General features: G+C 37.4%; 1 protein-coding gene across 1 annotated transcript; it reads right to left on the bottom strand.

The window, feature by feature from the left end:
• Positions 1-6,792: 6,792 nt before the first annotated feature.
• On the bottom strand, positions 6,793-24,690 carry LOC150007672 (nephrocan-like). Its single transcript, XM_090280623.1, has 4 exons — positions 24,425-24,690; positions 17,335-17,622; positions 9,319-10,220; positions 6,793-7,842 (listed from the first exon to the last, which is right to left on the bottom strand). Exons 2-4 carry the CDS (start codon positions 17,521-17,523, stop codon positions 7,395-7,397), a joined length of 1,539 nt encoding a protein of 512 aa, XP_090136749.1. The 5' UTR covers positions 17,524-17,622; positions 24,425-24,690; the 3' UTR covers positions 6,793-7,394.
• Positions 24,691-24,718: the final 28 nt, after the last annotated feature.

Genomic DNA, 24,718 nt, shown 5'->3' with positions numbered 1-24,718 from the left:
GTCAGAGCCCTGGGCCAAGAGCACAGTAGGGGGAAAAGACACAGACTGACTTTAAAACCTGCTTGCTTAATTTTCTCTCACTAGAGTATAATTTAAGATCTCTGAGAGTAGGGTTCTGTCTGTCTGTTCTTTTTTAATGTTATTTTTCAATTGCAGTTTACATTCAATATTATTTTGTCTTAGTTTCAGGTGTACAGCAAAGTGGTTAGATGAACTGGTTTTTTTTTTTTATACAGAATATGATGAAGGATATTTCTGACTCACAGCAATTTAATCACAGGAATTGTCAGAACCAGGAAGTATGATGAAGTTAAACTATTTAGCTATGCTTTTTTCTCTCTCTACTAGAATGTAAAGGCCCTTGCTTTAAAAGAATTATCCCTAACCCTGGCCAGGTAGCTCAGTTGGTTGGAGTTTCATCCTGTACACCAGAAAGGTTGTGGATTTGATTCCTGATCAAGACATACCTAGGTTGTGAGTTGATCACCAGTCAGAGTGCGTACTGGAGGCAAACAATCAATGTTTCTCATTTAAGTTATTGATCACAGAATAAAACATTAGTTTCTGTCCTTCACACCAATACTCCTAAACCATTCTTTTCACCACATCTTTATCTTTAAGGATATTCCACTGCTTTCAGGAGTTGATTGAAACCCAAACCTGACAATTAGAGCATTTCTCGGCCTTAACTCCTACTCATTCTTTCATGTCCCATCTCTCTGCAAGAATTTCTCAAGTTCCCTCATTCAGAATTTCTCTCCCCACTTCTCATAGCAGTTGCTTATTCCCAATATTTATTGTTATTGACCATGTCATTCACGTGAATACGTATCTACTCCTTGAAAGTTGGAGGATCCATGGAATTAAATGTAATGGTGTTGTGTTTTCAATTTCAGATTTTACTTGCTCATGGCTGAGAAGTGCTTTTATGATGAAGTCTCAGTTTTTTAGTGAGCCTGCCTCTGAACTGTGAACTTAATAAGTGCTTTTTATCTATTTCTGCAACTCACCCCCTTTACAGAACAGAATTATAGAGTACGCTGTCCCCTAGGTTAGTTGGGCTCTGATAAAACCACAGTAGTTTAGGATCTGGTAAAATAGTTCCTTTTGATGGTGGGCCTTGTTAAGAAAACCAGAATACTCCAGCGTATTTCATAACGTTCCCTTTCCTTCTGCTCTTACCAGAGACGTGAGGGGATTTTCCTCCAGTATTCATTCGAGAGCCTGGTTCACTCAGTTTCTGGAGGCAAAATTCACAAGAGTGGGTGAGCCCTCCTGTGTCTGGGACCCCCAGATTACTTAATTCTCAGACTTGTCCACTCTGAGCCTCCAGCAGTTCATGAGTTATGTTACAGCTAAGGTTTTCCTTGCACCACCTTGGTTCCCGTGGAGTTTCTGCCCCGTAAGTTCTAATTCTCTGTAATCTATATCCTGCCTGTCTCTCCAATTCAAGGCAGAAGTTTGCCTTGTGACCTCACTTCTCTAATGGATGCGAGAATAGTTGTCAATTGTTTAGTCTGTCCAACGTTTTACTTATTATTGTGGACTGACAACTTCCAAGCTCCTTACATTCTAGATCATAGAGCAGAAATTCCACCAGTTTTTCTTTGAAGTTTCATTTGAGTGTAGCTACGTTCATTCATTTATGAGTTGTCTATGGTAGAGCTGAGTAGTTGCAACAGAGACCACAAGGCCCACATAGTCTAAAATATATACTATCTGGTCATTTACATAAAAAGTTGGCCAACATCTGACTTTCACTGCAAAATCTCTTCAGCAAAAGGAGCTTTATTCTGATGAGTTTATAGAAGCTTAGAAGTACATATATAGATTTATATCAGTCTAATATTTCTAGAATTTGCAGAAAGTAAAGAAACTAAACTGTGTACTAGTTTTTTAAGGAAAAACAAATCACTTTCTTACAAAAACTTCTAGGTCATAAGGATTTTTAAGTGAGAATCCAAAATCCTTGGGTGAATCATATTGTTTGACAGTTTGGGTTTTTAATAAACCTGTAACTTCATTCCCTGGTTTTGTCTTCTCATAGAGAGACTGGTTAATCCAAACTTCCTGAACTTCTTGTACTGGGTTATTGATCAGATTAAATTTACTCCCACATAATGTTTAAAATTAGGAAAAAGGTAAAATTATACATTCAACAATTAGAACTATATAAATTCTGATGTATTTTTTGTGTAAACACTCATTAAAATCTGTAGTGTCATTTTAAATAGAATTTCCAAGATTTTTATTTAACTTTAATAGTTGGAGATAATATTAAGTCAGGTTAACTAATTAAATGATATGAGTTACATAAGTAACTTCTAAGTAACATAGAATACTGAGACATAGGTTGTTGAGAAATATATATCTATGTATCCATGAAGATAGATCTATCTTATATCTACATATATAAATACACACGATATATACACTAAAATATATTGTAGTTTATATACACACACTGTATGTGCATACTGTATAGTTTATATATGAAAGATTGACTGATTTGACCATCTAAAAGTTAAAATTTTCTGTAAGGTAAAATCATCATAAACCAAGCCAAAAGGAAAAGGATGGTGTAGGAGAAAATATTAGTAATACAATTGACAAAACAGCAATAATCTCTCCTATACAAAGAAATCCTATAAATTGATCTTTAGAAAAGACAAAGAATTGAGTTTTTAAAAATGAGAAAAGGATATGAATAGGTCTAAAAGAGAAGAGGAAATACAAAGGATTACAAATATATAAAAAACATGCTCAATCTCACTAATAGTCAGGAAAGTGAAAATCAAAACAATGATAAACTGTTTTTTCACCTATTAGAGTGGTAAAGACTGAGGATAAATGCTCATAACTGTTTCAAAACAGGTATCTACAAATATTACTAATGGGCGTATACAACATTTGGGGGAAGTAGTCTGCTGGGATCAATTAAAACTAAAAATATACATAGTCTTTACCATATGGATCCCATTTTGGAATCTTATTACATTTTCAAATGAATAATTATCATAAGCTACTTTTCCTTTAATACATGGACACTTTTTTTTTTTTTTTTGGTCTATTCAGACAGTATTATTTCCAGTGCATTTGTGATTTTTTTAAAAAAGTAGATGATGAATCCTAAAGCAGGAGTGAGCACTGTGAGTCTGAATAACAATGATCCGACACTGGGCAGGGGAGTGGTGGGGGTTTGTGTTGTGGGGAGAGAATAGGTGAGGAATGGCTATATACTAAGTATTTTTCTGAAACCAAGATATATTGGGATAAGAATACTCTAAGAGCAATTGTCAGTGACTGTTTTGAAAGTTGAGTAATGACTATTAAATCAAATCCTTTACACTGGATTCCTAGAAACAGTGCTTTGTGAAAACCCATAGAGAATAATATCTTGCTTTAAAGAGAAAAAGACAGAGAAATCCATCATCCCAGCTCTTCCCTGTCAGAATCAAATACTGCCTAGAATAAAGGCAATCCTAGGGCTCAGAGGTGTTGCTAGTAATGTCCCTAAATCAAAATGTTAAGATAATCGACTACTATTACTAGTATGGCACCAGTTCTATGAGGTTTATTGTCATGAAACTGTGCTTTGGGGCACTTTTACCATTCCTCAAGGTTTCAGACTGATAAGCTGGCAAGAATCCAATTTTTAACATTCACTACACAATTAATGTGATGGGAAAACATTGAGTTCCTGGTTGACTTGTAAAGGTGGTAGTTATTTCATGTATGTCCATATTTATTTAAGCAGAATTAGCTAAGAGCAAAATATCTAATTAACTAAATGATAAGGGATATAAGGGAGCCATGACCCTTAGCAAAGTAGAGCTTTAAAAAAAATTCAGTTTCTCAGGGCCTTTGGAATCTATACAAAAGACATGAGAGTTAAACATCAATAGACTCCTTTCAAACCTTCCCTCCCTGTTCTCCCACCACAGCTGTTTTATACTGAGGAAGCCAGAATTTTTGTCTATAGCCTCAAAACCAGAGCGTTATTTGATGATGGGACAAAGGACTCCTTTAGAGTAAGAAGGTTTTTCTGAGCATCAGCATTGAAGACATCTTTCCCAACTAAAACCAGGCCATCCATGAATCTCTTCCTTCTGGAGTAAGGGGGGAGATCCACAGATGCTACCAAGCAGAGATTTAAGACTTGTGAGCCCCTTTGCAAAGCATGAGCAGAAAGACTACACATCAAAAAAAAAAAAAAAAAAAAAAAAAAAAGAAAAAGAAAGGAAAAAAGAAAGACAAGTCTACAGCTTCCTGCTATATCATATATTGATTAACAGAAATTTAGAAAGCTTATAAATTCTGAGTAGAAACTAAGAATGCTGCTGAATGAACATATAAGCACTGAAAAAAGCAGTATGCTTATGTGTGACCGTGTCTGTACCAGAAAGGAGTACAAATGCCTTCTTCTCAGCTCATGGATTTGCAGCTATTCCTCTGGGCTTCCAAACTGAAACGACATTCTCACCCCCTCCTCAAGGCTGAGGGGAAAGCCAGTCTTTCATCTAAGGACAGCCAAGACCTTATGGGTGCAATTTAAAGGCTTCAACGCATAAGTTGTGTGACTGAGGGAGCAGTAGCAGGGCTATGACCAGGTGGGCAGTGGCTCAGTTCTGGTGCTTGGCGAGTCTAACTAAGCAGGCATGATCTGAAGTGTTGGGAGGACCCAATGAGGCATGAGAGGGCATTCTGTCCACTGCCTAAGCCTAGAGGGCACCACTTACATATGTCACCATCGTGACTGGCAGCTTGGTATAGAGCAATGCCTCCATTTGGAGAGGGAGGTGGACTTCCAAATTCTAGTTCTGCCGCTTTCTGTGTGTGTGAACCTGACAGTCTATCACTTCACTCCTATGAGCCTGAGCTCTCTCCGCTGTTAGAGACTAGATTCTTTCTCTAAGTCCCCACAGCTTGGGGATTCTGATTGTCTTTTAAATATTTATTTATTAGAGAGATAGGAAGGGAGGGAGAAAGGGAGAGAAACATCGATCGGTTGCCTCTGGCACACACCACGACCGGGGACCGAACCTGCAACCTAGGCAAGTGCCCTGACTGGCAATTGAACTGCCACACCTTTTGCTTTGCAGGAAGATGCCCAACCAGCTGAACCACACCCATCAGGGCAAAGATTCTGATTATTAATATCTAGGCAATGTCAGTGGGTATAAATTATTACGCATCAAGCATCATTAGTCTTTCTTAGAGAAAATTGTAGGTCTCACACATTAAAAGAGTTGAGGCCTCACACAGTAAAAAGGAAAATCATGTCAGATTTCCCTTACTTCTGTGCTTTATGGACCTGGGATACCTGTCAGTGTGCCAGGAAGTACTAGAGACCTCAGTATAAATAGGGCTCTTCTCAAAGGACTGTCAATTTTACAATGATCTGGGGAGAAGAAAATATGGACATAAAGCAAATGATGCAAAATATGCATATAAGTTTCTTAAAACATGACACTCTGGAAAAAGTTTTGGCTTCTGGTGGGCACCTTTGCCCATCTGCTCGACCTCTGCTGTTTGCTTTCTCTGCCATTGAGGGTATTTTGGTGGAAAACTTTACAAAATATTGCAACAGCTAAATCTTACCAATTAAAACAGAAATTAATTGGAATGGAGTTTTAGATGTATTTGCAAGTAGATGTATTCCTAGATTGATAGAAAGAAAGAAAAAATCTACAGTCACACTTCTATCCCCAGGCAGGCAACTCTCAAAAGCATGCAGTTAACCAAAAGGCAGGCAGTGTGGGGAAAACCGAAAACATCTCAAAGCACAGTTCTTTTCAAGAGGGCCTTTGTAGGGACATCTGTAGTTTAAGATGTCAATTTACATTTTTTTCTTTCTGGTTTCCCTCTGATCTTTTTCTTTTTCTTTTCTTTTTGTAAATGTTTGTTGTTTTGCTATTACAGATGTCCCGTATTTCCTCTTTTGTCCCCTCCACCCAGCCTACCTCCCTGCTCCCTCAGGCAGTCCCCACACTGTTGTTCATCAGGCAAGCATGTATGTCCTTTGGCTACTCCCTTCATCTTCTTTCAACCAGTCCCCATCCCCCACTCCTCTTACAGCTGTCAGTCTGTTCCATGTTTCTATGCCTCTGGTTGTATTTTGTTCATTAGTTTATTTTGTTCATTAGATTCCACATATAAGTGAGATCGTATGGTATTTGTCTCTCACTGACTGGCTTATTTCACTTAGCATAATGTTCTCTAGGTCCATCCATGCTGTCACAAAGGGTAGGAGGTCCTTCTTTTTTACTTCTGCCCAGTATTCCACTGTGAAGATGTACCCCAGCTTTTTTATCCACTCATGCACTGATAGACACTTAGGCTCAGTCTTGGTAAGACTATCAGGACCTGTTGCCCCTTAGCCGAGGGCAAACATGTGACTCAAGAGAGGCCATTTAGCTTCTTCCTCTGAGGGTATGAATCTTGAGAAGAGGGAAGCTAACACAGTAGCAGAAGCACTTCATGCTGCAGAGAAAACCCTGAAGAAGCTGAGGATCTCTCCATTACATCCTTCTGCCTGGGCCCCTGGAGCAGTTCTGATCCCTCTCCATTCCAGCTTCTTCAGATTTCCCTTTGATTCTGTCACCTAGTCCCCATCTTTCTAATGAATTGTTTCTTGTTTGAGTCAGTCACAGTCAGTTTTTATTGCTTGCAACCAAAAGCCTATAGTGTAGGTCTAAATGTGTACCTATATACCTATACCGACTTCATATACAAAACCATCACTTTTAATTTGATAAAATAATCTACTCCATTTGCAGAAAGTTAGCCAGATGGTGATTTTATTTTGTATTGTTAGTTGTCTAGGTTTCAGTATAAAACACAAAGAAATTACTTTTAACATGGAAGGACTCTTACATTTTCTTACCATGTTTCTTTCTACTTTCCTCCCCCCACCTCAACCTATCTTAACCCTCATTTCATTCTTAAAAAAAAGTCTTACAAAAAAGAGTCTTTTGTATATCTAAATGTGTGGTATATTTCTGCTTACAACACTGAACATTAAAAAACTGTTTCTGGAGCACGGAGAACATTTAGGGCAGTGAAACTCCTCTGTATGACCCCATAATAACGGGTACATGTCATTATGCTTTATCAAAATCCATAGAATGTACAACACTAAGCATGAACCCTAATGTAAACTGGGCTCTATGTGATTGTGATGTGTCAGTTGCAGGTTCATCGACTGTAAGAAAGGTGCCACTCTGGTGGGGGATGTTGTAATGGGGGGCCGTGCTGTGTGGGGGCAGGGCATGCATGGGAGAATGCTCTACCTTCCTCTCCATTTTGCTGTGAACCTAAAACTGCTCTAAAAGAGAAGCCTATCTAAAAACAAGAAACAAAAACTTTTTATAAACTGTGATTGAAGCTCACACTTAATCGATTTCGTAGTCATAATAATCATCATCCATGTTGATTCTGATGCTGGAATGCTCTTCAGGTTTTGATTTCTTTTTGGTCTCTTTGCTTTTCTCGGTCAGGCGTAAGTGCTGCTCACATTGCCTCATGATCTTCTTGGAAGACATCCAGCTCTCCCCTTGTCTTTCGGCCGGTGCTGCGCATTGTCCTCCCCTCACATCTGTCCCCTTGGCCTTCAGGACCTCCCTCGCCCTTAGGAGACTGCAGGTGCAATTCCATGGGTTTCCATCCAGATACAGGTGCCGGAGGCGAGGCAGTCCCTCCAAGGCTTTGAGGTCTAAGGCAGAGATCTTGTTGTTCCGAAGGTTTAGAACCTGAAGCTGCTTCAGGTCCTTGAGCTCCCTCTCAGCAATATCCTGGATGGCATTGCCTTTTAGGTCCAGTCTGGCTAACGTCTCGGGGAGCCTATAAAAGCATGGAAACAGGATAGGGTGGTCATGACCATTATTCCACTTCTGCAAAGAAACTCAGATTGAGCAACACCACCTTTTCTATACTTCTGCCCCTCCTGAAGCTAGAAAACATTTATTTTTAAAAAACAATTTCAAGTGCAAACCTCAGTTTTATCTATAGGTCTTTAACCCTTCCTCATAAGTCTTATTTTGTAGCTTTCTAGTTTTCTCTGGTCCCTAGTTATAAAACTCTTTAATATTTTTCTTATCAAATAGAATCATGTAAATAAATTGATAAGAAAAAATACTAAATTCCCACTATTTTAGTTGAGAAGGGCCATGAATTTAAAAATCACTTCCTACAAGAACTTTGCTCTCATAGCTGGCCACGTTCTGTGATGGAGCAGACAGTTATGTTGCTTAATGTAAGTCTCATAGGAAAAGCACATTCCCATCTCATGTCACTTGCCCCATTGTCCTTGCCTCTAGTTCTCAAACCCTGGCTGCACATTAAATTCATCTGGGAAACTATTTAAAAACACCGATGTCTGGGCCCCAACCCTGAGTGTTTGATGTAATTGGCTTGGAGTGAGATCTGAACATCAATATATATTTTAAAGTATGGGTGGATTTCAGTTGGAAAAATCACTTTTTGAGGCTTTGTTTTGGGTATGGTTATCATACTATATAATAAGAAAATCCATTTTTTAACTAGAAAATTTTAACATTTTTACGCATCAAATAATTTTTCCTTTAATCATTGGTAAGAAAAATTATTGTAACTAACAACGAAAATAGATAAATGGAGTATCATAGGAGTCTACAGAGGCCAAAAGCTGGTATATTATGAGAAATTTGATAATGGTAATAAGCAGGGCATTAAGCCTTTTTTTCTATAAAGCACTAAAAAGAAAAAGAATCCACTGGTAGGCACATATAATAAACATTATAATATCTTTTTATAGAAAATAATAGTGCTTCATTTTTCTACTGCTTTTTTATTTATCTACTTTAAAATGTAAAACATGAGATAAGACAAATAAGGTAATTAATGTAAGCATGTATATTAATTATAAATTATGACTGGTTTGGGGGAATATGTACAATGGGTTGGGTACAGAGGGAGAAATATTTGGAAAGAGAAATTAAGTGTCTGAGTCTGAGGGTGTGTGTATGAGAGACGGGGATTGGGGGTGCAGAGAGGAGAGATTGAAGAGACAACCAAAGCCAGAAGGTCAGAACAACACAAATGGACTCACACACTCACAGATAAACACACAGGCAAGATAAATTGAGTTAGTGCAGTATTCAGTTTGTGGTCTGGAAATTCCAAATCCTTGTTTAATACTTCTGCCCCTAAACCCTTGGGTAGCCTTGATCAGATCACGTATGTTTGCTCTAACTAGTGTTCTTGCTTGTATGTTGTTCTAATTACCCCAATCTTTCCAGAACTTCTATAATATAACAATGCATGGTAACGCTCCCTTACCTTAAAGGTATAGACAACAGGAGGTTCTGCTCCAGCGCCAGGTTGGAGAGCTGGGAACACCTCTGCAGGGCTCCAGCTTCAAACAAGCTGACAAAGTTGTTGTCCAGAAACAAATGTTTCAAGTCTCGAAGGTCCTGGAAGTCTTGCGTTGTAACTCTCTGAATCAGATTATTGCTAATGTCAAGCTTTTGTAGCCTTGCTGGTAGCCTGAGAGGCAACACTTGAAGCTGGTTTCGGGACAGTTCAAGAGTGGTTAAATTGGCAAGGAGCTGAGCCCCTTCAATGGAGGAGAGTGAATTTTCTGACAGGTAAAGATGGGATAGGCTCTCCAAGTGCTTCATATCTCGAAACCTTACCACTGTGAGCTGGTTTCTCTCCATCTTTAAAGAGAGCAAGGATTTAGGCAGCTTAGTGGGAATTTTAGTCAGAAAGTTACCACTAAAACTGAGGAACTGCAAAGACTGAAGAGAAGTGAAGAAGCCAGCTGGTATAAGATGTAGTTTATTATTCTCCATACTCATATGTTTCAGGTGGGGTAGTGCCAGTGGTCCAGCTACAGACTCGATATTATTGCCATCCAACACCAAACTTTGCAGGCTGGCAAGGGAGGAGAGGGTGCTGGGAGACAGAGAAGAGATCAGGTTGTTTTTAAGTTCAAGGGTTTTTAATTTATCCAGTCCTTCAAAATCAGATCCGTGGAGGACATAGATTGAATTATCATTTAGTTTTAACACTTCAAGACTGGCTGGGAGAGCCCTGGGGACTCGTCTGAGTTTATTTTTCCAGAGTTCCAAGGTCTTCAGGGTACTCAGAGTTTTGAAAGTATCATTTTCTACTGATTCTGTTCCACTGGCCAGAAGAATAAAATCTTCTAGAGCCAACATCTGGGTGAAGTTAGACAGCTACAAACAAACAAATTAATTAATTAAAAAAATTTTTTTTAAAGCAGGGACAGGGAAGGCAGACAAAAACAGTAAACCAAGATTACCAAGATTATTGTGGGGAAAACAAAATATCCACTATCATTCAATTCAGATACTTCACATTTCCCTTCAGGATCTAGTTAAAATTATCATTTGGAAAATGATGGAAGCCCACGTCCTGACTATTTTTGTTTGTGACTGCTAACACTGGAAGGTACTAAAAGTATTTTATGCACTTTCACACACTGTTGTTAGACATGTAGTATTTGGCCAACTTTTGCTGGATGTTCTCTGACTCAGCAAGTTTACTTCTAAACAGAAGTACTTACAAATTACAGAATGATTTATGGGACATGATGTTCTTTGTTGCATCATCTTATAATGGCCAAAAATAAAAACAATCTTTCACCAAACTGTTCACAGTCGGTAATTTTAGGGTATAAGATTATAAGGGGTTTTCACTATCTATCTACATCTTGCATTGTTTGGATTTTTTAAATTACAACTTATCTTTGATTTTTTAAAGCATTAGAAGTAAAAGTTTTAAATGTCCTAAATACTATTACCAAGAGGATGGGCCTATCAGAGAAATATTTTCAACTGTGTTGTATTTTGGAAACTAGCCTCCTGCTATCTACCTTCCCTCCCCCAAAAATTTTCACTTCACTGATAAACAAGATCCATGAAGAAACAAACAAGATACCTGTCTCCATCTCTACAGAGCAAGAAGTACATTGATGCATTAGCCACTCCTCTCCTAGATTTTAGGAAGTACTAAATCTGATATACTTTATCCATCATTTGCAAGTACTCCTATCTCTCTACGTGTCCACCTGCTTCCTAGCTTGGCATCCATCTTTTCTGTGGGATTATGGAATTCTCGGTATTTGGTTCTCAGATCATGTTTAGGTATAAAGAGGAATCGTTCCAGGTTTTCTCCAGCTTGTTAAATTACACAAAATGTTCAACCTGCTCTAGAATTCAATTAAAATAGAGCATTCAATACAAATATTATGTATTTTACTTACCTATAGTTTCTAAATGTTTGATTTCATTATGCATTTCAGTCTTTTGATAATATCAGTACACAATTAATATCTTCCAAGTGGGTTCATTTTGCATCTCATATTTAGTATAGGTACTTAAATTCTGGGAGGACATGTGATGCGAATTATGGTAAAGCATATGTTCAAGCATCACTTAATATGATATTCTATTAGAAAAATCCCATGTTAAAATTTTCATAAACAGATGTTTTTAATCTTAATAATTTTGGCGGCTGCCTTTGATTATATATTGCTGCTAACATTTGTTTCTTTTTTTCTTTTTATCGTTTAATCAGTTGCATTGATTAGTCCTAATCCCAAGAGTAATAGCAAATTTGTTCTTATATTTGTTGAATATCTGCAAGTGTAAAGTGTTTTTTTGTTGTTTTTTTTTATGTATCACTAATTCTCCCCAAAACCCTTCAAGTTTGCTATTATAAACACTGGCTTTTATATGAGGAAACTAGAAGGTTAGTAAGTAGAAGAGTTGAGAATTTCAACAAGCTCTATTGTACTCCAAAGATCTTTCTTCCTCAGCTTACCATTTTCTAATGCATTTTATATTGCATTTGGTCTACAACTGTTTTCAGAAAAGACTCAAGATCTGGACACAAATCATAGAGTTTTAGAGAAGCAGAGCTCTTAGAGATTATCTAGTCCAACTCTTCCACTTAAGAAATGAAGAATTTCTTTGGATAAATTCCCAGAAGTGGAATCACTGGGTCATAAGGCAGTTTCATTTTTAATTTTTTAAGGTATCTCCTTACTGCTTTCTACAGTGACTGCACCAAAAACCTGAAATACTAATTTAAAAGAACATAAGTACATCTACATTCATTACAGTTATTTACTATTGCTAATATATGGAAGCAGCCCAAGTGTCCATCAGTAGATGAGTACATAAAACAACCATGGGGCATTTACACAATGGAATACTACTCAGCCATAAAAAAGAAGAAAATTTTACCCTTTGCAACAGTATGAATGGACCTCGGGAACATTATGCTAAGGGAAATAAGCCAACCAGAGAAATACAAATACCATATGATTTCACTCATATGTGGAATCTAAAGAACAGATTGAACTAACAAGCAAAACTGAGGCAGACTCACAGATAGAGAGCAGGATGACAGCTATGGCGGGGGCACTATACAGGGGTGGAGGGACCAAGTGAAAAGGAAAAAGGACTCAGGGACATGGACAACAGTGTGGTGCTTGCAGGGGTGAGAGAGGGGTATAAGAGGTATAAATGGTAATGGAAAAATACAATAAAAATTTTTTTGAAGTTTATTTTACCCAGAGAGGGGGGAGAGAGAGAGGGGGCGAGAGACTATTTCAGGGCAAAAAAAAAAATAATTTAAATGACCTGCCCCAAACTCAGTATTCTTTAACTTAATCTCCATTCTGAACTGCTCTTTTCTAGGCTTTTCTTTCACATAAAGTCAGAAATGACTGTAGACACAGATCTTCACTTCTTGGACTATCGATCTCCCAAAAGAAGAACTTGATGTTACTAATACTTCCACTTCTACATGAGTGACCACAAACCCAAAAGATTGCTGACAATGCAGCAAGTCTCAGTGATTATATGGATTGGAAGGGGCAGTTTATTTGGGGAGTAGGCAAAGTGTGGTGTCAGAGCTTTAGTTTGTCAATTTGTCTTGATTTCTCTTTGTAGGTATATGGACAGGTCTAACTAGTAAATACAGCCCATATTCTGAACTGAATTCAATGGATAGTTGTTTTCTTTTATTAAGCATAGAGAACCTTTTTCTTCTTGTCAGAGTCAGTACAGATTACTTTTGATTATTAATTAAATGGCTACCATTATTTAAATATTTACTATGTTTATCTATACAAAGCCCAATGTGTAAGCATGATTATTCTCTTTTCAGAGAAGGAAGACAAATAACCCAATTAAAAATAAGCAAAGGATTCACATAGGTACTTCTCCAAAGAAGATTAAAATGGCCAAAAAGCACATGAAAAGATGCTCAACATCATTAGTTATTAATCACACAAAGATCCAAACGTAATGAGATATCACCTGACGCACACTAGGATGGCTATGATCTAAAAGACAAACAAAAATGAAAGTTAAAAATGTTAGCAATGTGGAGAAATTGAAACTGTTTTACATCACTGTGGGAATGCCAAATAATGTAGTTCCTTAAAATGTTAACCATGGGGGAGGGAGAGTAGAGAGGTAAAAAGGAGGAGGGTCTAGTCAAAGAACATGTATAAATGACCCATGGACATGGACAACTGAGCGGGGAATGACTGTGGGAGAAGGGGGGGCAGGATGCAGGGAAGCAAGAGGGGAAAAAGTGGGACAACTTTAATAGAAAAACAAACAAACAAAAAGTTTTAGTGGGGGAAAAAAATGAAAGCAAAATAAATTAATAAATGAGCCAGCAAAGAAAAAAAAGTTAAACATAGACTTACCCTAAGACACAGAAATTTCACTCTTAGGTATATACCCAAAATAAATGAAAACATACATCCACACAAGAACATGTACACGTGTGTTCATACCAGCATTATATATAATAGCTGAAAATAGGAAACCCAAATGTCCATCAACTGATGAATGAATAAACAAATGTGGTATATACAGTATCTGTTATATACAATGAAATATCATTCAGCTGGTATAAGGAAGAAAATTCTGACATATGCTACAACATGGATAAACCTTGAGGACATTAGTTTTTTTATCGTTGTTCTATTACAGTTGTCCCAATTTTCCCTGTTGCTCTCCCCTGCCCTGCCTTCCCCCACTCCCACATTCAATCCCCACCCTCTTGTCACACCCCTGCATCATTTAGAGGACATTATTTTAAGTAGAGGTCTAGTAGGCAGCTGGATAAATCTCAAACATGGAGGAAAGTTATAATAGAAACTCAGTTATGGGAGCCACAATCACTTACACAAAGGGAAGTCACCTAAGGAGAGTGTACATAGTAAGAAAAGAGATGACTGAGGATTGAGACTCTGGAAAAGCCAAAAACTAAAGGGCAGTGCAGGGAAGGAAACCTGTAAAAAATGGCAGAGAAGAAATACTAGGGAGAAATAATGATGACTTAAAAGTATAGATTCATGGAAGGCAAGCAAGTGAGAATTTCAAGAAATAGGAATGAACCAATATCTGAGAGAGAACAGTTTTGGTTATGTGGAATAGGCAGAAACCAGAGGTGAATTAAGGAATAAATAGAAGATGAAATCAGGACATAAGTACAGACCACCTTTTCATGGAGTTTTGCAAATAAAGATAGTAGCAAGAGGAGACGTGGAATTAAAAGATTTTCTTTGTGATGAAAGGAGCATATTTATAGGCTAGGACAGGGAGCTAGTGTAAAGAAAGAGCAACTGAAGATATGGGAGTGGGAAGAATGAGGAAGCAAGCTTTGGGGAGAGGTGAGAAAGATGAAATCAAGCTCAGGAGAGGGAGGTTGCTTTAAAGAGGAGGGACAGCTGTTCTCTAGGAAAGAGCTTGTAGAGTTGGATGGAGACAAGTTGTACCATCAGCAGGAATTGAGGGATATCAAGACAAATGGCCTTCATTTTGTCATGATTTGCCAATAAAATGGGAGGCCAGCCATTTGGTGAGAATAAGGAGGGCAGGGATTGAGAAGGGAATCCAACACCATACTGAAGTTTTGGCAGATGTTGAGGGAATATAGGAAGAAACTGATAGATGGGTGACATTGAAGATTCAGATGGAGACCTTGATACACACACACACACACACACACACACACACACACACACACACAAATGTGTGTAGAGAGGTTGTATGATCCTCTCCATCAGCACCCAGATGTTCAGGTACAGGAGAAACAAAGGAAAATGATGCCCCTAATTTAAGATGGAGACTTTGCTGGATAGGTGTTGAAATAATTCACTGTGGGATGCAAAAAGGAAAGGGATATTTAAAAAAGATAGCTAAGAAATACAGTGAACTGATTATCTGAGAGAACATGGGTAGATCTCAGGTCAGAATTCTCCATGAGTAGAAAGGTAAGTGCAGGGTACAAGAGCTGAATGGAAAGGAGATAAGGACAGAGAGTGGGTATGGGAATTCAAGATTATTGAGTAGAGGAGTTTCAGGTTTAACGAGAATTATAATATAATTAAGACAGTAGATGGCTATGGTCAAATAGAAATACAGATTGATACTTTTTTGTGAGTTCAAGGAAGTGTGAGACTAAGATATTGGACACTGGAGGCACCCAAGGAATGCAGGGTTTAGGATGGAGAGGAAGACTGGAGCCAGGAGGAGAGGGACCAGGGGCACAGTACAAGACAGAAGGTCAAAGAGTTCTCCAACGTGATGGCATGCACCTTCAAAGAAGCAGGAATTTTTACAGATAAATGGATAAATAAAACCCCTCTTTTCTTGAGGGCAGGAACTGTTACTTTTTAATCTTTTATTCCCAGTCTGAAACACAATTGACATATAAACAAGTAATAGAAATATTTTAAATTGTGATATGTGTACACACATATATGTATGTATATATATATATATTTGTGTATACATGCATATAAATGTGTGATATGTATGCATGTATTTATATATGTACATATAACTTCTATTGCAATTAACTTGAAGATCCATTTTAAGGTATTTTTTCTTTGAATATAGGCATCCTATTCTGTAATTCAAACCAAATAACCTGAATACACATTGTATTCACCAAATACAAGTGAAATGTGGTCATTTAAAACCTAAGTGTTTTTAACAGAATAAAGAGAAATATTATTGCTCAGAGCTTTTTATTTCCTTCACAAAACAATTCTGTGTTTCACCAACATTTCTGCTGGGAACTGTCCTTCCAAGAGACAGTTAACTGGGCTAAAGTCAGCAAAGTGGCAATATCGCTGTTCAATGAACTGAAACCAATGACAAATGGATTGATTCAAAAATTGAATTTGATGGGAGGTATAATTTCTTCTTACTGGTTTCAAAGCAGCAGTGTAGGATCATCACCAGGTTTAGTTAACCCTCTAGCTCTCAGCATCTCAAGTTCTCAAAGCAAATATTTAAGCATCTTGCCCTTTAACCAGGTGTCTTGCTTGAATGCTGAGACCCGACCAGGTCGATGAGGGAGTAACAGTGACCAGTAAAAGCAAAATCAGAGAGCCATAGAAATTTCCATCTAGACGGGACCTGGGATCACTGATCTAATCCGGCATGCTCACTCTCTAAAGGTTAAAAAGTGAGGCCCAGAGATTTTTAACCGCTTGCCTAAGATGGCTGTCTCTCTAGGTAGGGAGCCAACAAGGGAGAGAATCCTAGTCTCTCAATCCCTTTCAAACACTAAAAGCCAAAACCAGATGTGACTTTATGTTGTAAAGGTCAGAAAAATCTATAGCACTCTTTTCATTGCCTTCTGAATAGGTAAGCATAAAAGTAAAAGTCATAATTAAAAGCACATAGAATGAGAATCGCAGCAATGTGGCAAAACAAAAACATGTATAGGTTTTCTCAAAGATGCTAATGATTGGTTGCATGTAAGGTTTGTATGAATAATTCTCATATGCTGGGTTCATCTGGATAGTCTTAGAATGCTCTTAGTATCATCTGCCTTCTATAGCATAAACAAAACTACGTTTTCCCCCAAAAGTACTTATTCTAAACTGGGGATATGAAATGGCCACATGCTCTCAAATTCTTTTTGTTAAGAAAGAGCCATTTGTTTACTTCTACTTTGCAACAACATAATTAGAACAGTTTTTGAATAAAAGCTAAAATAAATATCCATCTGGGTGTCTGAAAAAAAATTTTGGCTGCTTCTCTAGGAAGAAATATCCAGAGGTATAGACCCATCTCAGTAGTACAGAGCAAACTGGTAACTAGTGCAACTATCCAAACTTGGTATGTTTTTATTCTCTTTTTTGAGTTTTTAAGTTTTAATCTTTAAGTTTTGAGTTTTAACTTCTGAGTTCTGATTATCTAAATTACGTTAACTATCCCACACTCACCCTTTACCCTGCCATGCAAAATAAAATTGCACCACCTTGAGTGTAAAAAGAGTAGTTACCTGCAGGTGTTGAATTTTGCTGTGGCTGATGTAGAGCTTCTTGGTGGTGGAAGGGATGCCTGCTGGAACCTCTGTTAGCCTGTAGCATTGCACTGACTGCACAGAATCACAGCTACATCTTCCAGGACAGTTGGGATCGAAGCCATCGCCAAGAGAGAGCAAAACAAGGAATGCATAAAGCAGGTGCATCTTCCAAAACAGGGCCTCTCAGGTAGCAGTCGAGTGGTTAGGAGATATCTCACTCTTTATACCATGAAATCTGATAATAGAATCTTATGAATGTTTACTCTGTCAATGTGAGAAGACAGGCAAGAAAAATTTTCAATTTGTCTGGGTTAAAATGTTAGCAACCATTACAAAGAGGAAGGGGCTTAAACATTGATAAGCTGCCTTAATATTTGTAGGTGAGCAAAACCCTATGTTATTTATGGCTTGGAAGGCTAATCTGCAAACACCTCTATTATCTGTAGTTTCCTTGTTTTGTTAAATGTGACATGAGGGAATTAGTGGGAAAAGACAAAGAGCTGTTTTATAGGGGGTTATAAAACCTTTGAATTTTCTGTGACCCTGTATTAAAACCATTTTTGCAGGACTGCAACAGGCAGGTGTTTGCTTCTCATATTAACTAGTATGGGAAAACAGGCAGGTTTCGATTTAATATGGTTTCAGTAACATTTTATTACTAGGTGAAACAATGGAGATATATTTAGAGCTATAGATACAGTGCTCAATGTATACATCACTTGATCCACTTGATTTCCAAATATTGTATTTGGAAAATATTCTTGTTAATCAAAAATATTGTTTGCTCAAATGAGATTTAAACATCAAAATGGGTCTGTTATCTTCACCTATTTTTAATAATAAAAGAAAATGCCTTTCGTTTCTTCAGAGGAACTTGTTGGTTGTGAAACCTGACTGGAAAGGGACAACTTCACTTGTCCTGGGCACTCCTTTGTTTTGACTTTTTGTCTTGCCTTAGTCATCCCTGCTACAGGATTTAAAAGCATTTTAACAAAGATTATACGTATAGAGAAGCTCTATCTTTCCAGGTAGAAGACCTTAAATTCCCCATGCTGGTCGACCACAGCAACTTACTTTAAAGAAATGCTTTCTAATATTTAAAAGCTTCTCTGACCTCATCTTCAACCTTACTTCTCTTCGTTACAGTTTTCATTTTGAAGCCAAATGTTTCTTTGATCTAATAATTAATGTATTCTATTTCCAGAGTAGGGATTTCTGTGTGCTTTTCCCAAGAGACTTTTTACTTTTCTAATTGTTTTTCCTCCGTTTTCTTTTCTTTCATTATCAGGGATAAGGAGTGATAAGAGATTCCTTTTCTGTCGATATTCTGATTTTCAACAAACTTTATTAATTTCTCTTGCCTAGTCATAAAATTATCTTTTTAATTTTTAGAACTTTCAAATAGCAAAGTAAGGCTCAATTAAAATAAATTTGGAAAAATGGGCAGGGAAAAAATCCAAAATCAAACATTTTTCCAATTTCTTTTCCCTGCCTAGTCTTTGAAACAACAAAGAGAAATATTTATTGAACACTTTTTATCCCTGGGTTGCTAAAAAGGTAAATTTGTATTTATCATAGTTACTTGAAACAAAATGCCTGCAAGAGCATAACCTCTCATGTGCCATCAATGACAGCTAATTACTTTGTTACGCAGCATAGCAATGAGCTCCTCTTTCTGTCCTCTGATGATGGCCACAGGATTCGCTCTTCTTTGAGTAAGCCTTGAAATTACACTGTATACTATGTTTTTCTCCCCCTTCTTTTCTATGGTATTTATAAAGCTTTCCTGCAATTTTGGCTTTATCTGGAATATACTACCGTTCTACACAGTGACTAGTTTTATCAGGTGGTAAACAGATGCAACTTTATATTCTTCATTTTTTGCTACTATAATAAATTTATATTGTTTTATAACCTCCATAAATATAATCAAATGTTTAATGGTACATTAAGAATATTGTCTAAATTTGCTTAACTACTTTCTACGTGTTGTTTCCTGGTGTTTAGGTTGTTTGCTGATTTTACCATTATAAGTAACTTTGCTCATAAAAAGTTTGAGAATGTTTTGAAGAATAAAAGATCAATCTGCTCCCCAGACCACACCTATTTATTTAGGGTGAAGCTGAGAAGTCAACTTTTTCTTGTCAGGTAGAGGGCAATGTGTTGTTGACACTATAAACTGCAGAGAAAGTATAATACAAGGGTGGAATCTGAGTGCTTGAAGGACATGCGCATTTTGTTGTACCTGCTCTGAAGTTACGTTGTGCTTGGAAGCAGCCACAAAAGCGGCCACGATTGCTCAGCTTCAAGTTTACCTTCTGCTGACTTTTGGAATTTTCACATATTTACTAAGGGTCATGGGTATTAAGTTCCTTACCTTTAGCTTGGTTTTTAGCTCTTGAGCTTAGTCTCTGCGGTTGAGTACGAGGCATACTGCCCTTTTCTCTAAAGAGGACTTAAGACTTTATCTGATTGCTATTACTTGGCTTTGGCTGATGAAAAGCTGAGTAAAGGAAACCTCAATGACGCAGCCAAGAACTCTCTTCAAAATACAGCCCAGAATCTAGGTTTAGTCTTTCAGCACAAGACAGATTGCAGTCTCAAAAAATATGCTCTGCATTTTAATTTGGATTGAATTAGATTTATGTCTTTGTTCAGATTTTCAAGCCAGGATCCTTCCTGGCTTGCTTTATTATCTTTATTCCTATAATCCAGTGATTCTCAACCAGGGGCAATTTGGCAATATCAGGAGACATTTTTGATGACAATAATAGGTGGAGAGTGATTAAGTAGGCAGGGATATAAAAATAAAGGAAGACTACATAGCCAGAATCACAGGCGAAATCACACTTCAGTCTGGAGTCACCACAGAACATGGATGTCTTGGCCTCCAGCACTGAATGGAAAATTGGATACCACTGATGACACTGCTACTACTGAAAAAGGATGTGGCTCTCTCCACTCCCTGCTAAGAAAAACTCTCGCAATCCTTACCTCGCTTGCTCCACATTAAACATTTTAGGTAGGTTATTTTGTTCAGGTGGGCCTAAGCCATATGCCTATGCTCTAGAGCTGGTAAAGTGATTATCTGACATTTTCAGTTTGTTATGGGAGGAGACCTCTATTTCTAACATTCAAGTCATGTAAGGTAGGGAATTCCCTAAACAAAGAAGGGGATTCAAAAATGGGTAGTCCCCCATTTGTAGTGACAAGTGTGTACTATAAAAATCTTTTCACACTCACTCCTTTTGCTCACCATGACCATAAAAGCCAAATGAGTTTTGAGTTAGTGACAGTAAACTGGATACCAAACAAATTCTATTTCCAACAACTGTTGTGATGTGGTTGTTTTGTATAATTGCTTCATTATACTTTTCTGACTTTTCATTGAGAAGACTATGAAATTTCTAATGAGCTAATTGAAAGTATTCTTGTACTTTTTTATGTAAGTGCAAAGATAAATGTTAAAGATCTTAAGAATGCAGTTGTTTGGGGTCCCTTATAGAACCAATCTAGAAGAAATACAAATGACAGAGGCTGATGAGGGGGAGTTTATGTTTGATCTGTAAAGTCTGACGATCTGAGAAACAAGCAGTAACTTGACAGTGGATGAAAGAGGAAGAATCAATATTAGTAAACTCTGATACCATTGTTGATAAAGGGTGGTTTTAGATAATGCTGAACTGAACCTGAAGCTGTGGGAAAGGGTAAGTGAAAAATGCAGACCAAGCAACCAAGGAAAAGTGGTTATAGTCAGTGTTTAAGAGTGTAAGGGAATAAAAATACAGTAACAGAGATTTTTAAATATTTTGTTTTGTTTTTTAGGATTGGGTCCACCATACAAAATGTAGTATCTCATATATTTTAACTATGGCATAGGCAAAATAATGCTCCAAGCCTAAATTATACTGGACTTATTAGTCAAATCAAGCAGATAATTGTTAAATAAATTTTTCTCTTTAGGTTGGGAAAAATATTTCTTGGGTTTTAAGAAAATTTATATCTTATAGAGATATTTAACATGTATTTTATAGATATTCCTAACTCCTGAGCCAATATGAAAATATGTCTACCTGTGCTTTCTGGCAGGTATCAAAGTATGTCTTGAAAAGTGACTAAGGGGCTCCAAGAAAATATATGATAAATGCTACAGCAGGTATTTGCATGAAACTGAATGGGGATGGAGCTTCATGTGAGGAGAAAAAAGGCTTCCTGAAAGAGGTGTCTGAGCTAATCATTATCACTGAATCAAAATTCTCAAGTTTGAGGAACAAGAGAGTAAACATTTGTTTTATTGGTGTATATAAAAGAAATGATCAGGAGAATGAGGCTAATAAATCACAATAGACACCCAAACTTACTTTGTTAGCATGTCTTTCACAAAACTTCCAATTGCTACTAAATGAATAAATATAACATGAATAATATATAGGAATATGATATATTCCAGGCCTTTCCCCACATAGCTCAACTAAAATGGTAGTGAGTTTTCCTTAGCTTTCTTTATTCATCGAAGAACTTTATCATGACCAACAGCTGTTACTTAATATATTTTCCTTTTCCTGGTAGAGATATTGGAGATCAACTAATACATATGAAGATTAGTATAAGGCTTGGTGCACAGTAGAATTCAATAAATAGTAGTCTCCCTCTCCAGTCCAAGGTAGATCTTCTATGTCCATTCACTACAGTGCCTTTGCTGTTAATGATGCTCTAATAAATATTTGAACTCTTAATTTTACAGCTAATTACCAGTACCTACCAAAGAAATCTTTACCATCTTCCCTTCTTCCTCAGTCCCCACCCTATTTATTCTTAGTAATACCTTGTGGTAAAATTTTGTAAGGATAATTTCCTAAACAAGACTGTCACATTTAAGTTATATTAGAAATGTTTAATCACGTAAGCATGATTCATAAAACAGTTATTGGAAGTTTGAGCCAATGCTATTGTAAATATAAGTATCAAGATTTTATTATCTCTTGGTAAATAAATCCTATAAATATTGAGATTACATAAAATCCCAAATTCCAGAGTAGGTCAAGATAAAGCAATAAATGTAGACAGAACACACTGCCAACAGATGGCAGCACTTGAACATCAAGCCCTGCTTTCCACTTTCATGTTAGATTGTGACTTGCAAAAATGCAAAACCCCATCACAGTAGGGGGCAAAAGGTAACATCTACAGTGAGGGCACCTCGTGAATCATTGACATAGCCATGCAGCAGCAAGATAGCAAGCAGAGAGATGTGGCAGCTGCTACCCTGCATGGTAATAAGAAAGGAACAATATGAGAAGAAAGTATTCTGAGACACAGAGGGTGTGACTTGTTGAAGATGTTAAGATTGTAAACAGAAATGGGGCTGGGTTCTACAATCCTGAAAATGGGTCTGCACCAAGGATCAGAGCACTGGAAACATATAAATGCTGAAAATGCATTACCCACAATAGAGAAGGAAATTTAATTTTTTAAAGAACTATTTATTTTTAAGCGTAGTCCGCATAACTAAAGAGTGATAATAAATAGAAAATGAGCATTACAATTACTTTTATGTAATATTTCTTATATATTAATATATTTGCAAGTGGATATAACTGAGAATTATTTTTTCAAAAAGCTTTTTGACTGATTGCCAGTTTATTATAATGATAACTTATACATGAAAAAATTATTTCCCTCATTCTTCTATAACCCATCTAACCACTGGAGAAAAAGACATCTAGAATGAAATCTCGCTGCAGTCGATTTTTAGCTGTATGACCTTACCAAGATACTTAAGCTCTCTGTTACTCATCTATAAAAAAGTGGTATTAGTTACCTCACAGGATTTTATGAAGGTCAAAGATGTAAAGCAAATAGCACATACTTAACATATATGATAACATACACTCCATAATTAAAAGCTATTATTATTGTGATTCTAGGTTATGTGTACCCCTCTCCCATTTTAAATTATTTACTTCAAAAAAGTCGCTGGGAAATTGGTTGCTGCTGTAATGATGTTCCTGCAAATACTGAAGATGAAAATAAAGTTAATTTGGAGAGTAATGGAGAAAGATACAAATTTTATTTTTGTTATTTCTGTGTATTAAAACCTGTGCGCAGGCTCAATGCAGGATCTCACGGATGGTTTGCTTAGCTAAGTTTGCTGAAGCCAACAGACTTGATTGACTGATATTAACCAGTCTGCCATGCACTAGCCAGAGAGCAAACTTAAGCTATGATTTTTTTATTCCTCGTTGGCATTGCGTTGGCAAGGGAAACACAGTGCAGGCTTTAGTGGTGATTAACTGGAAATGTCCGTACCATGACGATATCACAGAAGAATTTGCAGTCAGCCAGTAAAATTTTCCCGTAGGCAATTCAGGACAGACAGATCCTACCAGCCTGCTCTATTCAGAGTAGGTGTTCCTTTGGTTTCCAAGACCGGGCTGCTCTTGAAGTGGAAGGGGGTTGGTTGAAAGCGAGTAGGTGGGATGGTAAAGAACAGTTGTTAAATACTCCCAAAGGTATTGTACTGCAAAATTCAAATTAAAGTTGTAGCTCTCAGTGTTAGACTCACTAGTCTATGAGCTCTGCTTGAGTGAGAATCACATCTCATTTATTATTGTTCCCAATGCCTCAATATAGCTCTGCATTCAATATATTTATGAATATATGGATCATAATAATTTTCTTAAAATGTCATATGTAGGAACACTGGCCCAGTTTTTGAAATAAATACACCCTATATAGTTGTTTCGGAAATGTATGACCTGTGGTTGTGATTATAAGGAATACCAGGTGCTAAGCACCGAAGTAATCATTTTACCTTATTACTGCATGAAGTAACTTTTGGAAACTGAGGCTTTGAGGTTAGAGAATGCAAGATTGCACAACTAATGTGACAGGGTTTAAGATTTGAACCCAAGCCTGCCTGACTCTTAATCACAAGTCTTGTATTAATACACGTCTTGCATTAATTCGGCAACACATGGTCAACCACTGCCCTTGAACATTAAGTTTCCACCCGGAATTAAGGGCCTCGTTTACCAAGAAGAGCCAGTGCGCCCACCCACCGCACCTTAAACAGGAACTGGGATGTTAAAGGTAAAATGTGGCCATTGCGCATGCTCACACCACCGATCTTCACTCTCTTCTCTGCCCCGGACGTGCGGCCACAACTTCCCTGGACAGCTTAAGAACGGCTCCCGCCCACTGTGAAGTCAAACGAGCGGAAGCTGTTCCAATCTGAGACGTGGCCACTCTTCCCTTCCTCGGGCCTTCCAGTCTGGAAGCCAACACCATGCACCTCTGTCTCCCGAGCACTCAAGCAGGAGCTTGCCAGTTGTCAATATGGCCACTGCCAGGCCGCTCT

The sequence above is a fragment of the Furipterus horrens genome, unplaced genomic scaffold (assembly GCF_987537825.1).
Source record: "Furipterus horrens unplaced genomic scaffold, mFurHor1.1.pri manual_scaffold_6, whole genome shotgun sequence".
Taxonomy (NCBI): Eukaryota; Metazoa; Chordata; class Mammalia; order Chiroptera; family Furipteridae; genus Furipterus; species Furipterus horrens.
Note: the sequence above shows the minus strand (reverse complement) of the source record. Positions and strands in the feature narration are given on the sequence as shown.

Coding starts and splice junctions, on each gene's coding strand:
- LOC150007672 (XM_090280623.1), bottom strand. CDS start 17,523: ATGCACCTGCTTTATGCATTCCTTGTTTTGCTCTCTCTTGGCGATGGC. Junction 10,221..17,334: donor GCAAAATTCAACACCTGCAG/GTAACTACTCTT, acceptor GTTTGTTTGTAG/CTGTCTAACTTCACCCAGAT. Junction 7,843..9,318: donor CTGTTGTCTATACCTTTAAG/GTAAGGGAGCGT, acceptor ATGCTTTTATAG/GCTCCCCGAGACGTTAGCCA.